The 15,903-nt window shown below is 44.6% G+C and overlaps 1 protein-coding gene across 4 annotated transcripts in view; it reads left to right on the top strand.

Annotated features, from left to right (window-relative positions):
* TBCD (tubulin folding cofactor D) overlaps positions 1 to 15,903 on the top strand; it is a 202,336-nt gene that overhangs the window by 42,801 nt on the left and 143,632 nt on the right. For all 4 annotated transcript variants that reach the window (XM_066236166.1, XM_066236169.1, XM_066236167.1 and 1 more), the window contains 4 exons: positions 5,453 to 5,498; positions 7,883 to 8,015; positions 13,708 to 13,844; positions 15,242 to 15,302. In XM_066236166.1, the coding sequence (XP_066092263.1) occupies positions 5,453 to 5,498; positions 7,883 to 8,015; positions 13,708 to 13,844; positions 15,242 to 15,302 (377 nt within the window). The remainder of the gene's footprint in view (positions 1 to 5,452; positions 5,499 to 7,882; positions 8,016 to 13,707; positions 13,845 to 15,241; positions 15,303 to 15,903) is intronic.

Here is a 15,903-nt window from a genome sequence, read left to right on the forward strand (position 1 = left end):
ATTCTTTTTCCTTAGGATTGTTTTGGCTATTCGGGGTTTTTTATAGTTCCATATAAATCTGATGATTTTTTGTTCCAGTTCTTTAAAAAATCTCATAGGGATTTTGATGGGAATTGCATTAAATTTGTATATTGCTTTGGGTAATATGGCCATTTTGATTATATTTATTCTTCCTATCCAAGAACAAGGAATATTTTTCCATCTCATTGTATCTTTTTCGATTTCCCTTAACAATGCTTTGTAATTTTCATTATATAGGTCCTTTACGTTCTTTGTTATGTTTATTCCTAGGTATTTTATTTTTTTTGTTGCAATCGTGAAGGGGATTATTTTTTTGAGTTCGTTTTCTAATATTTAATTGTTGGCATATAGAAAGGCTATGGACTTTTGTATGTTAATTTTGTATCCTGCGACCTTACTGTATTGGTTTATTGTTTCTAATAATCTTTTTGTGGAGTCCTTCGGGTTTTCGATGTATAGGATCATATCATCAGCAAAAAGTGATAGCTTTACTTCTTCTTTTCCGATATGGATGCCTTTTATTTCTTTGTCTTGTCTGATTGCTCTGGCCAGAACTTCTAGCACCACGTTGAATAAGAGTGGAGAGAGTGGACAACCCTGTCTTGTTCCTGATTTAAGGTAGAAAGTCCTCAGTTTTATGCCGTTTAATAGGATGTTGGCTGATGGTTTATCATATATGGCCTTTATCATGTTGAGATATTTTCCTTCTATACCCATTTTGTTGAGAGTCTTAAACATAAATTTGTGTTGTATTTTATCAAAAGCCTTTTCTGCATCTATTGATAAGATCATGTGGTTTTTGTTCTTTGTTTTGTTGATATGGTGTATTACGTTAACCGTTTTGCGTATGTTGAACCATCCTTGAGATTCTGGGATGAATCCCACTTGATCATGATGTATTATTTTTTTAATATGTTGTTGTATTCGGTTTGCCAGTATTTTGTTTAGTATTTTAGCATCTGTATTCATTAGAGATATTGGTCTGTAGTTTTTTTTCTTTGTGCCATCCTTGCCAGGTTTTGGTATGAGGGTTATGTTGGCCTCATAAAATGTGTTTGGAAGTATTGCTTCTTCTTCAATTTTTTGGAAGACTTTGAGTAGAATAGGAACCAAGTCTTCTTTGAATGTTTGATAGAATTCACTAGTATAACCGTCTGGGCCTGGACTTTTATTTTTGGGAGATTTTTAATAGTTTTTTCTATTTCCTCCCTGCTGATTGGTCTGTTTAGGCTTTCTGCTTCTTCATGACTCAGTCTAGGAAGGTTGTATTGTTCTAGGAATTGATCCATTTCTTCTAGATTGTTGTATTTGGTGGCATATAATTTTTCATAGTATTCTACAATAATTGAAAGTCCTATCTTAATTGAATTTTGTTCCTTTTTTCACCCCTTCTGCCCTTCTGGTCTGTCAGAAGTTTGGCAAATAATGTTCACATGTGAGAGCATTTTGCAGTTTAGAACATTTAAACTTCAGTAGTGAAGCCAGAGGGCACTGTCAGTTCTTTCCTGTTTGGTGTCCGTCCTTTCCTGCACACTTTCGGCCCTAATTTGGGTCTTCTTGTTAGCTTACCTGGAAAGGCCTCATTTTTGCTTTCTTCCCCTCCATGTGTCCTCCGTACTGCTACCATTGTCACATCTGTCCATTTAGAATCTAATTGTGTCACAGCATGCAGGATTATGTAGTAGTCCCCTTGCCTGCAAGGTAAAATTTTAGTCCCTAAGTAACGAGTTCATTTTCTCTTGTGTGACAGCCTGCCCCAAAGCCTGTGGCTTAAAATAACAGCTGTTATTTGTTGGGTTCTGTGGGTTTGGGAGACCGGGCCCCAGGAGTAGCTTGTCTTGGGGGCCTGGGCTGAGGAGGGTGCCGTGGGGATGACTTGCAGGGCTGGGCTCTGCTGTGCCTGTCAAATATGGTGCCTATGTGGTGTCTCTGCATGTGGCTGGATTCTCACTGTAGCAGCTGGAGAGCAAGTGGCCAAGAGACTTCAGCACAGGGTGCAGGGGCTCTAATGTCACAGTGTCATTTCTGCCTGGCTCTTGTTTATGAAGCAGATGGAAGCCCGTGGATAGGGTTGATGAACAGAGACCCCATGTATCCCAGTTCATGTGGAGGAGTGTGTCAGAGAATTTGCCACAGAAGGTGATCATGTAACATTTAAACATATTTGAGAATAAAAGGGAGGCCTCGTTTATTATGAAGCCAGAGTACCAGCATCATCTGGGCTTGCCTGAACTGAGTGGGGTGCACATTTGCCCTGAGTCAGTGCCCTTTCTGCATGGGCCTCGGGGTGCTGTCTGGCATCTCCTGCTTTCTCCTCAGACCTGGTGCTCCATATTTATGTCCAGCTGCACGTTTATGTCCATTTGTGTCCTACCTTGTCCACATGGATCGCCTGTCTGGCAACTCCTGTTCCTCCCGTGAGAGCTGGCTGCAGTGACCTTGCTTCTGCAGTGAAGCTGCCTGCACAGTGGAGTCTGTTGACCCCTTGCCTGGCATGACTGGGTGTCTCATTGCACGTTATGTGCACCAACTACCCCATGGAATTGTAGGTAGTGTTCAGGTGCTTTATGGCTCTTGCCCTACTGTAAGTCCCTGATAGGAAGGAATCCAGTGTTTCTGCTCATTTAAGTATTCTATAAATGCAAGACTTATGTTTAAAGTACATTAAACTGGACATGTTTGAATTTATACGGAGTAAATTAAGTGTAATTTTGTATTTCACATAAACCTAGGAAAGAGTTCTTAAAATTAAAAGAAAATACTTTTCAGACAAACAATGGGATATGTGTATATTTACTTGGTAGGAATTTGTTTTTGATCTCTTTGGTGGATACATTTGACATTAATTTGCATTTTCTTCTCAAAGTGGCTCAGTGAAGTATGTACTGTCATTGCCCCAATCTATATACTGAGGAAACAGGTTCAGAGAAGGCAGCTTCCTGCCTTTTCACAGGTGGTGTCTGACTGGCCCCACAGTTGAGCACTCCCCAGCTGCTTCCGAGTTTAGCAGACTTGGCAGGTCCGTCAGTACAGACCTCCCCTTGGCACTCGCTAGTTCTGAGGATGACATGAGCCCCCAAACTATCATTTGCCAACTTGGCTTGTGCCACTCTTGCCCTCTCCCAGTGTTGGTTGCCTTGGTTGGTTACTTTTGTGGCCACAACACCCGACTGGACCTCCTTTTCCTCTGCCACCTTTTTTCTGTGAGGTCTCCTGACCCTACCCCCACTGCTCTACTGTTCCCCACTACCTCCTTGCCCGCTGCTACTTCCGCCTTGGCCAGTTGTGCCTGCACTTGGACATTGTTGTTATGTTCTGTACGCTGACTCATATCTTAGGTTTTGTCTTTACAATGATAGTTGACCCTTAAACAACATGGATTTGAACTGTGTGGGCCCACTTACATGTGGATTTTAAACATCTGTTCAAATGTCGACTCTATTTTTTGGTCGTAGGTTGGGAGTCCTTGTGTGCAGAAGGCCAACTTAAGTTGTGTGCAGATATTTGACTCCCGGGTAATTGGTGCCCTTAAACCCATGTTGATCAAGAGTCATTGGTTTGCATCTTTCAGGATCAACAGTATTCACTTTGATATGAATATTGTTGCCTGTTGGAGGCCTTTCATCTTCTGCTCTGCAGTACTAGTGCCCTTATGAAGGGATATTGTGCAGATTCTTTTTCTGATAGTCCATTGATCAAGATCCTGCCCTATTGTTGTTAGATTTAAATACAGGTTGTAATTTGTACGGTTTTGACTTTCTGTTAGAGCCATGGGCGTTTTACCCTGGGTGATTTCACTCATGCACAGATTAATACAGCTGAACCACCTTCCTGACTCCTTTAAAAATTCACTGGGAAAAAGTTTAGGGATCCAGGTAACTCTTCCCTTGTCATAATACAAATGGTTTATCAAGTCACAAATGCATTACAGATGAGGCCCGTGAAAGTCCAGGGTCCTGCCCTGCCTTTTATTAGCTCCCAGCACATTGTAGAAATGGATCCTCTGTGTTTATAGTGTACAGGTCACAGAGTTGTTGGCATGCACAGAACTTTCTACTCTGGATGGTTCAGGGTTTCGGGGTTGAGTTGATGGAGGCATACTGGTAGAAAGAGTGGAAGAAAGCATAACTTCTGTTGAGGGGCTTTGTAGAATATCTTATAGAGTGCCCCAGGTCCAGGAAGGGAGTGGAGGAGACGAGTCTGCTGTTTGTGTGCTGGGTGAGGCAGTTGAGCCGCTTCCAAGAGACAACTGAGCCCTGTAGCCTGTTCTCTCTAGTGCAGGTTGGAGCATCCATGGTTGCACGGGCCCAGGTCTGGTGGGGTGGGGATAGTCTCTGTGTGATATACTATTGACCTAGATATTAGGAAAGTCCTCTTTTCCTTGGCTGAGCAGCTCCTTGACAGTTAGGACCTGGTGTTGAGACAGGGAGTTACGTGCAAATGGGTCACATACTTTCAGATGGTCTGAAACAGAAGCATTTCCCACCTTGCCAGTTAAATACTGTTTTTGAAGGAGAAGAACCTGATGAGCGTGTTTCAGAGGTGCTCAGCTCCAGGATTCTGTGCTTCAGGGGTTTGGATGCTTGTGTGAATTGTCCCATTTGTCTTCAAACTCAAAAACAGAAGGTAAAATTTCAGGTTGAGAATTCAGGGGATTGAAAGGTCTGAGTTTGGAGGTGTTCCCTGGTTATAGGGGATGTAAGCTGGAGGTGTTAGGCTAGGGACCCCTGTGGGCATCTGTCCCATGGGCTCAGATGACTAGTGCTGCTGAGTGGGATGTGTTGGCAGCGCAGGAAGAGGCAAATGTGTTCGAGAAATAGGAAGGCCCTTCTTTGTCAACTGAGAATGGGTGAGACTTCAGGAACAACTTGGGTCTTCCCTTTGTGTGAGACACTTTGGCCTGCAGCTTTTAGACTTGGATATCTTTCTTTATGCACAGGTAATTGAAAAAAACTAGTAAGATGCCTTTATTCTCTTTCTTGGTAAGGTTGTGCCCTTAATCTCCTCCCCCAGTGAGTGAGTGCGCCTTTATTTATGATGCCCTTTAGGAGGGTTTCTTCTCATTTCTAATTCCTTCTTTTATCATGTACAGAAACTTATTCTTTTTTTTTTTAAATTTTTTATTCATTTTAGAGAGGAGAGGGAGAGAGAGAGAGAGAGGAGAGACAGAGAGAGAGAGAGAAGGGGGGAGGAGCTGGAAGCATCAACTCCCATATGTGCCTTGACCAGGCAAGTCCAGGGTTTTGAACCGGTGACCTCAGCATTTCCAGGTCGACGCTTTATCCACTGCGCCACCACAGGTCAGGCAGAAACTTGTTATCCAGTGGTGAGTGTTCAGAAGAAAAATTCCTGAAAATGCAAAGATTGGTCTGATAATGTTTTAAAATTGTATGAATCTGCAATATTTTAATAAAACCTCTTTTTTTTAAAGGCACAGATATTTAAGCATGGAAAACGTGAAGACTGTGTACCCTATGGTAAGGCTCATTTGTAAAAGGGTGTTTGTGATGTGAGTTTGTTCACAAATGATTATGTCTCCTTACCATTTTATTCACAGATGCAGAAATCTGTAACTTTTACTGTATTTGTAATCTGTCATAGTTCTGTAGTTCTTTTTGTTGCGTGTGTGTGTATTTTAATAATCAAACACTTGGACTTTGTATGGGAGGTCTGAGTTCTGAGGATCTGGTGATGTAGACAGAGCCTGGAGTCTCTGGCTCACTCCCTGAGTCAGTTTAGGCTGTATTCTTACAATAGCAGTAGCCACATCTTTTGTCCTATACCTCATTCTCTTAATTTTTAGATTCAGCCTCAATTTATAGAAATAAGTACACGATTCTTGCTGCAGAGAGGTTCACTACCTGCACCTAGAGGAATTTCTATTTTATTTTATTTTATTTTTATTTTTTCTGAAGCTGGAAACAGGGAGAGACAGTCAGACAGACTCCCACATGCGCCCGACTGGGATCCACCCGGCACGCCCACCATGGGGCAACGCTCTGCCCACCAGGGGGGCGATGCTCTGCCCATCCTGGGCGTCGCCATGTTGCGACCAGAGCCACTCTAGCGCCTGAGGCAGAGGCCACAGAGCCAACCCCAGCACCCGGGCCATTTTTGCTCCAATGGAGCCTTGGCTGCAGGAGGGGAAGAGAGAGACAGAGAGGAAGGCGCGGCTGAGGGGTGGAGAAGCAAATGGGCGCTTCTCCTGTGTGCCCTGGCCGGGAATCGAACCTGGGTCCTCTGCACGCTAGGCCGATGCTCTACCGCTGAGCCAACCGGCCAGGGCTAGAGGAATTTCTATTTTAGAATATATATGATTCAGTCTAACTAGACAGTGGTGCAGTGAATAGAGCATGGGTCTGGGATGCTGAGGAGCCAGGCTCGAAACCTGGAGTTTGCCAGTTTGAGCACAGGCTCTTCCGGTTTGAACATGGGCTCACCAGCTTGAGTGGGGTTGCCATCTTAGCATGGGATCCTAGACATGACTCCATGGTCGCTGGCTTGAAGCCAAGGTTGCTGGCTTGAGCAAGGGGTCACTGGCTTGGCTGCAACCCCCTGGTCAAGGCACATAGGAGAAAGCAATCAATGAACAACTAAGTTGCCTCTAACTATGAGTTGATGCTTTTCATCTCTCCTTTCCTGTCTCTCTGTCTCTTAAAAAAAAAAAAATATATATATATATATATATGTGTGTGTGTGTGTGTGTGTGTATATAAATCAGATTTGAATGTAGCATATCTTTTTTTAATTTAAAAAATTTATTGATTTTTAGGGAGAGGAAGTGGGGAGGAGAGAAAGAAACATCAATTTGTTGTTCTGCTTACATATACATTGGTTGGTTCCTGTATGCACCCTGACCAGGGATCTAACCCAGAACCTTGGTGTATGGGGACAATGCTCTAACTACTGGGATACCCAGCCAGGGCTGAACAGTAGTGTTATTTCCTAAAAATAAAAGTTTTCATTATGGAAAATTTGTAGCATGTATAAAGGCAGAGAGAATGATGGTACAGTGAACTCCCAGACTTCTGATTTTAGTTTATGGCATTCTTGTTCATCCTGCTCCTTTTCACCCACCAGACACCTGCATTCCTCTTTGTCTATTTCAATGTGTATCTCTTAATAGTTAGGGACTCTTTTTGAAGACATAACCTTGGTATCATTATCACACCTGAGAAAAGAAGCAGTAATCACCACCATCTTCTCATATTGTCTCCTGTGGACTTATGCACATAGAACATGCATCTGTTTTGAGTTACAGTCAGTTATACCTGGTTAGTCATTGCACACTGGGTCTTTTAGGAAAGTACTCAGATGATATTATAATTGTCTTGAAACCCTGCTTTCCTTGTCTTTCACATGAAATGCCATCCCATGTGCTGTCCTGGCTTTGGCTTCCCCAATGCCCACCTTACCCCCAAATGGCCTGGCAGCATTTCCCTGCCTATGGAGACTCCTCCTGGAAGGCAGCTTCACACCTGCTGCTGTTACCCCCCTGCCTGATGCTGGGCTCCCCTGTAAAACAACAGCAAACAGCATGAAGACCTGAGAGCCATATGTGTCGTGTTGTCTTCACTAAGAGCTACTTCTCTCCACTCTTCTAACCTCCAGTCTGCTGCTTCAGGGAGGAAGTTGAGCATGTTGCACTCTTGCTGCATATGGTCAAGGACGTGGGACAGAGGAGTCTTCGTGAAGCAGGGCTCTGGGGTTTTGGTGTAAATTTAGGCCATCGCTGCATTTGTGGGAGAGGCCTGTGGTAACGTTTGGTTTTAATGTTGTAGATGTCAAATATAGATGGTGTACTTTGAGGGTGCTTATAAATTCTTCCACTAAACTGAGTCACATGTGCTGTTGTTTGCAGCTGCCACTGTACTTGGGTGCCTGGACCACTGTAGGCTCTCTGACAGCAACCAGACCCTGCTCCGGAAACTTGGGGTGAAGCTTGTGCAGCGGCTTGGCCTGACCTTCCTGAAACCCAGGATGGCGAAATGGAGGTTGGTAGACCAAGGTTTAAACCTGTGTGGCCTGAGCATCTGTCAGCAGTGAGGCTGATGTGACTGTCTGTGTCCCGTGTGTTTGGTGGCCACGGTGAAGTAGACTGACTGCTAGAGTGTCTTCTGCTTTCATTTTTTCCTGATGTTTCTTATTTTGAAAGGAACAGTGTTCATTCTGGTTTTTTCCTGATTCTACATTTTTTGGTTAGAATCGCTGAAGCTGCAGTGATGTCAAGAAAAGCTTATTTTTGCACTTGATGTGACATTGAGTGTGCAGTATAGCTTCACTGATTTGGGCTTGCTGTGGGGAAAGCTCTATTTTGATTAGTGATAAGTCTGAATCTTAGGCTTCTTTCAAAGAAAACAAGCTCATTCCTTAAGGTTTATTCAGAAAGCCTATTGATGGAAACAGTGTCTTAAATGTCTGTAGGTCGCCTGTTGCAATTAGTGGATGGCTTTTGAATTAGTGGCTCCCCCGGAAACAGGCTTTTCTACTATGCTGGGGTCCTGTGTTTTTAACAGTTTTCAGTTTTATTTAAGTATTATTTTGCATGGTTTGGGTGGAGATATTTGACTTAAGTTTACATCAGTTTTTGTCTCCTGTTGTGGCAAGTTCCAAAGATGTGTACTGTGTCTCAGTGATATTTTGCTGAAATGCCTTTTGGGTGTTTTGCATACAGCTTCATCTTTCAGAAGCTTATGAGACTAAATGTTAGTTTCCAAAATGCTGTAGAAAGATAATGTTCAGTGCTGAATTAGGGTTCTCCAGAGAAACAAACAATAAGGTATGTGTAAAGAGACTTCTTAGAAGGAATTGGCTCATGTGATTATGGAGGCTTGGCAAGTCCCTAGATCTGCAGGTGAGTTGGGTAGCTGGAGGCCTAGGAGAGCTGATAATGTGGTTCCAGTCTGAAGGCTGGCAGGCTCTACATCAAGAGGAGCTGATGTTTCACTTAGAATCTTAAGGCAGGTAGAATTCCCTCTGACTTGTGGGAGGATCAGCCTGTTTGAACTCTTCAAGCCGTCAACTGATTGAGTGAGTCCTACCCACACTATGGAAGGCAATCTGGTTTATCCAGTCTACCAGTTTAAATGTTAATCTCATTCAAAAACACCCTCAGCCTGACCTGTGGTGGTGTAGTGGATAAAATGGCGACCTGGAATGCTGAGGTCACTGGTTTAAAACCCTGGGCTTGCCTGGTCAAGGCAAATTTGAAAAGCAACTACTATGAATTGATGCTCCCCCCCCCCCCCCCGCCCATTTCTCCCTCTCTCTTCTTTAAAATCAATAAATCAAATCTTAAAAACACCCTTATAGACACAGCCAGAATAATGTTTGACCAAATGTCTGGGAATCTGAGTCAGTCAGGTTGACACATAAAATTAGCCAGAAATACTATACATTTATAGGAGAAGAAAAATTTTTTAGCATTATTTTTTTTTGTTTGTTAAAAATTTAGTCAGCATCATTGTGTTTTATTCTATTTTTTATGCACATTTAATGTAATTATTAACATGGTTGGGTTTATGTGTCATCTCACTGTTTTTCTCTCTTCCATCTTTTCTTCCTTTTGTACTTTTTTAAATGTTAGATTTTTGTTACATCTTTGAGCATCATCATTTTCTTATTGGTTATTTTCCCTTTATGGGAGCAGTTTGTCTGGCAGGCTAGTCCTTCAGTGCTGCTGCTTCCTCCTGTCTGGTCTCCATGTGGGCCTGTTAGGGTGAGTTTATTTCACTTCTTTTCTCCTGGAGCACTATGCTCCTCACTTCTGGTGCTTACATGTCAGTCCCCTTCTGCTGGGCCCACATCTCAGTGACTCCCGAGCATCGTATCACCTCTAAACTCTGCTCTCTCCAGCTGCTCTCTGGCAGTGCTCTGGGTTTGGCTTTGCAGTAGCACATCATAGGGTCACCAAGGTCCAGTGAGATCTTGATGCAGAATATTGAGGTTCCTTCTCATCTGTTCCTAAATACAAGCCATCTCAGTAGTCATGAATGTTTTCTTCTACTTGGCAAGACTGCTGCTCTCTTCTTTGACTCTAACAGGAAGTACCTTTTAGGAAGAAGCAGAGGTGAAGCTGGGATGGTGTGCACATGGGGCTCTCTGCTCTGAGGGATTGTAGCCCTGCCTTGGTTGTCACCTTGTCCCTGCCAGTGGTCAGTTTATTTACCTTGTCCAGGTGTAGTAGTTATTTACAGCCAAAGGTAAGGCTGATGACAGCCTTAAGTCAGTCAGCTTTATAGTTCCGTCTGCTTTCTGGTTTCTGAATATTGAGGTGAGTGCTCTTCCTGTGAAGTAGTTGATGTGTGTACTCATTTGAGAATAGAAGATGACAGCCCTTGTGTGCATGCCTGTTGCTCATGAGGCATTGTGTTGATGCCTTGTGACCTTGATGACAGTCTTGTGATGGCTGGTAATATTCTCCCTTACTAGGTATCTGTTGCTACTCTGATTCTGACACCAGCTATGATGTTTTTTCCCCTCATACCAAGCAATTCTGTGACTCCAGTTGGGTGTCCTGCAGTTTAACTCAATTCTGACACCATCTACCTGGAGATAGCTTCAGATGGCACAGGTTAAGGCAGTGGTTCTGAAACTTTTTGAAGTCGGGGCACATTTAAAATTCTACAAATAATTGTAGGCACCCTATATACAAATTTCTGAGAAATGTTATAAAGTCAATTTTTTTTTTTTTGCAGAGACAAAGAGTCAGAGAGAAGGACAGATAGGGACAGACAGGAACAGAGAGAGATGAGAAGCATCAATTATTAGTTTTTCGTTGCGACACCTTAGTTGTTCATTGATTGCTTTTTCATATGTGCCTTGACCATGGGGCTACAGCAGACCGAGTAACCCCTTGCTCAAGCCAGGGACCTTGGGTCCAAACTGGTGAGCTTTGCTCAAACCAGATGAGCCTGCGCTCAAGCTGGTGACCTTAGGGTCTTGAACCTGGGTCCTCCGCATCCCAGTCTAACACTCTATCCACTGCGCCACCGCCTGGTCAGGCTAAGTCAAATATTAAATTAAAAAAAAAAAAAGCCCAAGTGTGCTTTTATGGTAATTAAACGAAATAAATATGACAAAACTAAATTTATTCTGACATTAAAAAACATTTTTATGTTACATTTTTTGTTATGCTTTTTAGAATTTGTAAAAAAAGAGGGGGTTAAATAAAAAAATGACAAAAACGTTATCTTTTTATATATATATATATATATATAGATACATTCTTAGTAAGATGTAGTAAATTCAGCAGGTCCTAGCATAAATGTGTTAAGTTCTTTCATTCCTGTGTTTATGAGAAACATGAGCCTGATGTGTCCTAACGATTTCTTCAATGTTTGGGCATATATTTGAAAGGCAAGCTCTCATTTCCTTGTCAATACATTGAAGAATTCCTCTCTTTTTACTCCTAATTGTGTTGAGTGCAGAAAACCCCCACCATACATATCATCTTAACTTTACACCAAACAAAGGATAGAAGAAACTCACCTCCAGTCTTTCCGGGAACATGGGGAGTAGTGTAAACAATCCAGCACCACAGCTTAACAGCCTTTTGCAACCTAATCAGGCAAGTAAGGTGGGGGGTTGGGCAGACTGTTAACTTGCAGCCAATTCCCCACACTTCTGTCCTCCAAAAATCTAAACTCCAAAAATCCTGTTGGATTTTTGGTCTCCAACAGGCACATATTTCTCTGGAATACCATAGGGTGCACCTGGAAATCTTCTAAGGCACACACTTTGAGAATCACTGGGTTAAGGGTTCAGTCCCACAAGATTGCCCCACACTCCCTTCAGATGCTAATCTCAAGTTTAGGTTGTTACCTGTGCTTCTGACCCACTGGCTGTAGATCAGAGGTTCCCATGACCCCCCTTCCTTGAGTGTGATTGATTTGCTAGTGTGGCTCATAAAACTCAGAGAAACATGAACTTAACAAGATCACAGTTTATTATAAAAGGGCTTAAGACAGGTACAGCCAGATAAAAGGATGCACAGGGCAAGTGTAGGAAGGGGTGGAGCTACCATGCCCTTGCCAGGACCACCCTTCCAGCTCTTCCCCGTGTTCCCTATCTCTGGAGCTGTCCAAACCTCGTTCCAAGCCCTGTTTTTATGGAGGCTTCATTACACTGAAATGATTGATTAAATCATTGACCATTGCTGATTGATTCAACCTCTTGCCCCTCTCCCCTCCCTAAGCCTCCAGCCACATGTGTGGTTTTCCTGGCAACCAGCCCCCTTCCTTAGGTGGTATCCAAAAGTCACTTCATTAGCATAACAAAAGAATTAATCTAGGAATAGACTGAGACCAGATATACAGGGTGGGGCAAAAGTAGGTTTATAGTTCATGTGGAGAATATAATAATTGATAATTCAAGAACAAACTATTTAACACACAACTGTAAACCTCCTCATGCCCACCCTGTATATTTATTATAAATCACAATATCACATCTATGTAATAGTATCCCAAGATTTAGAAGCTTGAAACAATGCATTTTTAATGCCACCTTTTCTGTGAGTCAGGGATTTGGGTGTGCCTATGCTGGGCCATCTGGTCAGGGGCTGTCACAAGGCTTCCTGAAGGTGTCACTGGGCTTCTGCCATCTCAAGACTCTGTAGACCTAGCATCCAGGTGAGCTCCTGTCATTGTCTCAGGACCCCCACCCCTCAATCCCGCCTTTCCAAAGGGCAGCAAGGAGCAGGAGACACAAGCCAGTCTTTTTAAGGCTCATCTCAGAGGCATGTCCTGTAAAAGCCAGTCACTGGGTCTGGCTGCACCCCAGTAGGGGATTAAGTGTGTGAGCTGGTGTTTGCGTCCTGGGTTCTGGAGTTGCCCTCAGGCTGTGGTCCCCAGCATTTACTGTAACTCCACTTGGGCACCTTTTTTTTTTTTTTTTTTTTAAATTTTATTTATTCATTTTAGAGAGGAGAGAGAGAGACAGAGGAGAGAGAGATGGGGGAGAGGCTGGAAGCATCAACTCCCATATGTGCCTTGACCAGGCAGGCCCAGGGTTTCGAACCGGCGACCTCAGCATTTCCAGGTCGACGTTTTATCCACTGCGCCACCTGACCAGGCTCCACTTGGGCACCTTTAATGCCCCAAGCCCATCCTGGCTACCCCTGAATCAAGTCTGTGCTCTCTACCTTCCAGAAGAGGAGGCCCTGGTCTGAGTGCCTTATGGACATCCTCTCGTCTGTTCTTGTTGCCCTCTGTGTAGGACATCATTTCACAGGTGGGAAAACTGAGGCAGTGAGGGTGTCAGGAGCTGTGTGGAATCATACAGCTGAGCCAGCCTGTGCTGGCGGGTGAAGAAGAGGGTTGTGGATGGTGGAGCTGGCAGTGGAAGAGCTAGAGCACCTGGGTGATGACAGTATGAGGTCCGTGGGCGTTTGAATGCCACCTTGCTGCTTTAGCACTTGCCTTTCCACCCCGAAGACGTGACAGACGTGACGGCACATGAGGATTTCTGATGGGTCTGTGTTCTGTGGCTAAGGTTAGGCTGTTATCTTTTTCTGGCAATCTTGGCTGACGACAGTGGATACTGTTTTCTTACTTCCATTGTGTCTCTGTAAACACATGGATTTTCCACAGATTAAGATACTCAATTGTCGATTTTAGTCATCAAGGTTGTTTGCTAGACAACGAGCTATGACATTGGGTTTGAGGTCACATGTGGTCCCTGCAGGTACCAGCGTGGCTGCCGCTCCTTGGCTGCTAACCTGCAGGTCTGCACCCAGAGTCAGAGGGAGCCCTGGACGCACGCTGAGACTCCTGACAGTGAGGAGGGCTACGACATCCCTGAGGAGGTGGAGAGCGTGATAGGTGCGTGACCTGCCTGGAGTGGCTGTCTTGGCAAGCAGGCTCTTGCCTTGCTTGCTTCAGTGGTGGCTTTGAGGTCGTTCAGTTGACTACACTGCCTTATTCCCTTTTGTGCTGGTGTCATGTGACCTTCCTTGCTATTTGTTGAACACATGGCCACTGGCCTGCAGTCCAGTCCTGGCCTGATGAGAACATCCATGCCTATGGCTGTTGGAGCCCAAGAGTCTCCCACTGGTGGCCCTCTATTTTCACCTCACTGTGCATCTCAGTCCTCCCAGTGTCCTTCCCGCAGGCCTCAACTGGAACTCCAAGTGCTTCCCTGGCTGCAGCTGCCCACACTCACCCCGCAGAGCTCTTCACTGGCCCCACTCTCACCCCAGGTGGCAGCTGTGCTGCACACAGGGGCAGAGTCATCAGTAGAGCCTGATCCCCTACCCCTGCCTTGTGGACCAGGTGCCACCCATAGGGCCAGCCTCTACCTGACTCTTAATTGAGGTCTCCCATTCCTACCTGTGGGCTCATGCTATGGCATACACTGCGCTGGGCTCCCTGTGGTGAAGGACAGCACTTGCCGCCTCTTCCTTGTCACAGTAGGTTTCTTGGTGGAGTTGTCCACACCTGCTGTTCCCCACCTCTTGGAGCCCCAGACTGCCTGTCACAGAAAACTCATCTGCATGGATAGGCTCCTGTTTCTCCTCCAGGTCAGGCCTTCCCAAGTGGACTGGTGTCCTTTGTCAAGGTTTCCACCCACTGGTCTTGCAAAGCCCTTTTGTGGTGCCATCCCAACTTTTGGCCTTTGCGTGACTTTTCCTAAGATCTGACCCATCCCCAAAACCCCATCCTGATAGGGCTTCTCTTGTGTTTTTTGGGAAGGCTTCCTCACCTGTGTGAGGTCACCATTAACTCCAGCCTCTCTGTTACTTTCTGCTCATGGTTACTGTGATGAGTAGATCTGCTTCTTAGGAACAATGGCAAAAATTTGCTTCAAATGATTTAAAACCATAGAGAAGGAAATATTTTTTCTTATAACTAGAATTAATATGTTTAAAAATAATTTTTCTATTGACGAGGGAGAAGGAGAGAGGGGGAAGGGAGAGAAGGGGGGAGAGAGAGAGAGAGAGAGAGAGAAGCATCAACTTGTAATTCCACTCAGTTGTACCATTTAGTTGTATACTCGTTGGTTGCTTCTCATATGTACCCTGACCGGGGATTGAACCTGTGACCTCGGCATGCCAAGATGACACTCTGTCCACTGAACTACCCGTCCAGGGCCTGGAATTAAGATTTTTAATGTAATTTCCCCTATGGTACTCTCAGTGAAGTACAGGATGGGCGTCTGAAGCTGCGAGTTGAGGCAGTGACTCAGGAGCTCACGGATCTGCTTTCCTGTGTTCTTCCAGAGCAGCTGCTGGTTGGGCTGAAGGACAAAGATACAGTCGTGCGATGGTCTGCAGCCAAAGGGTAGGTGCCTGCTGTATGGCTGAGCGGGGAGCTGGGCCTGGGGTCTGATGACTTACGAACATGACCATATGGGTTTTCTGAGCCTTGAGTCATTCAAGCTGTGGACTTACTCTAATTTACATTTACTGTTTTCTGTTCCAATTTTAAAGATCACTGAGATTGACTTGAGGCTCCTTTTTCTTGCCTTTCTGTCTAGAATGGGCGGATTAGGAGCATGCCAACGTGCCCGTCTTAACTACCAGTGTTCCTTCTTCATCTTTCACATCCTAATCAACACAGCCCCACCCTTCATAGACATTTGAGGCCTCATTTAATCTTGGAAACATCAGAGGGGGACTGAGCATCACCTTCTGTTATGCTTAAGGGGATGGCTTACAGAGAAGGTGCCCACCCAGCAAGACTGGGCACAGACCACCAGTGGGGGGTGAGGGGCACTGGGGGACAAAATACAGAATAGAGGTTGAAGATGTCGATGAGCCCTCTGTTGTGGAGAAAAGTACTATGGGATGAAGGTGCAGGGGATGGGGGCTCCTCCCCCAGCAGAGGTTTCCCTGGGCTTCTATGCTGATCCAGCCAGCTACATGAGTGCTCAGGCTACAGG

The sequence above is a fragment of the Saccopteryx bilineata genome, chromosome 6 (genome assembly GCF_036850765.1).
Source record: "Saccopteryx bilineata isolate mSacBil1 chromosome 6, mSacBil1_pri_phased_curated, whole genome shotgun sequence".
Classification (NCBI taxonomy): Eukaryota; Metazoa; Chordata; class Mammalia; order Chiroptera; family Emballonuridae; genus Saccopteryx; species Saccopteryx bilineata.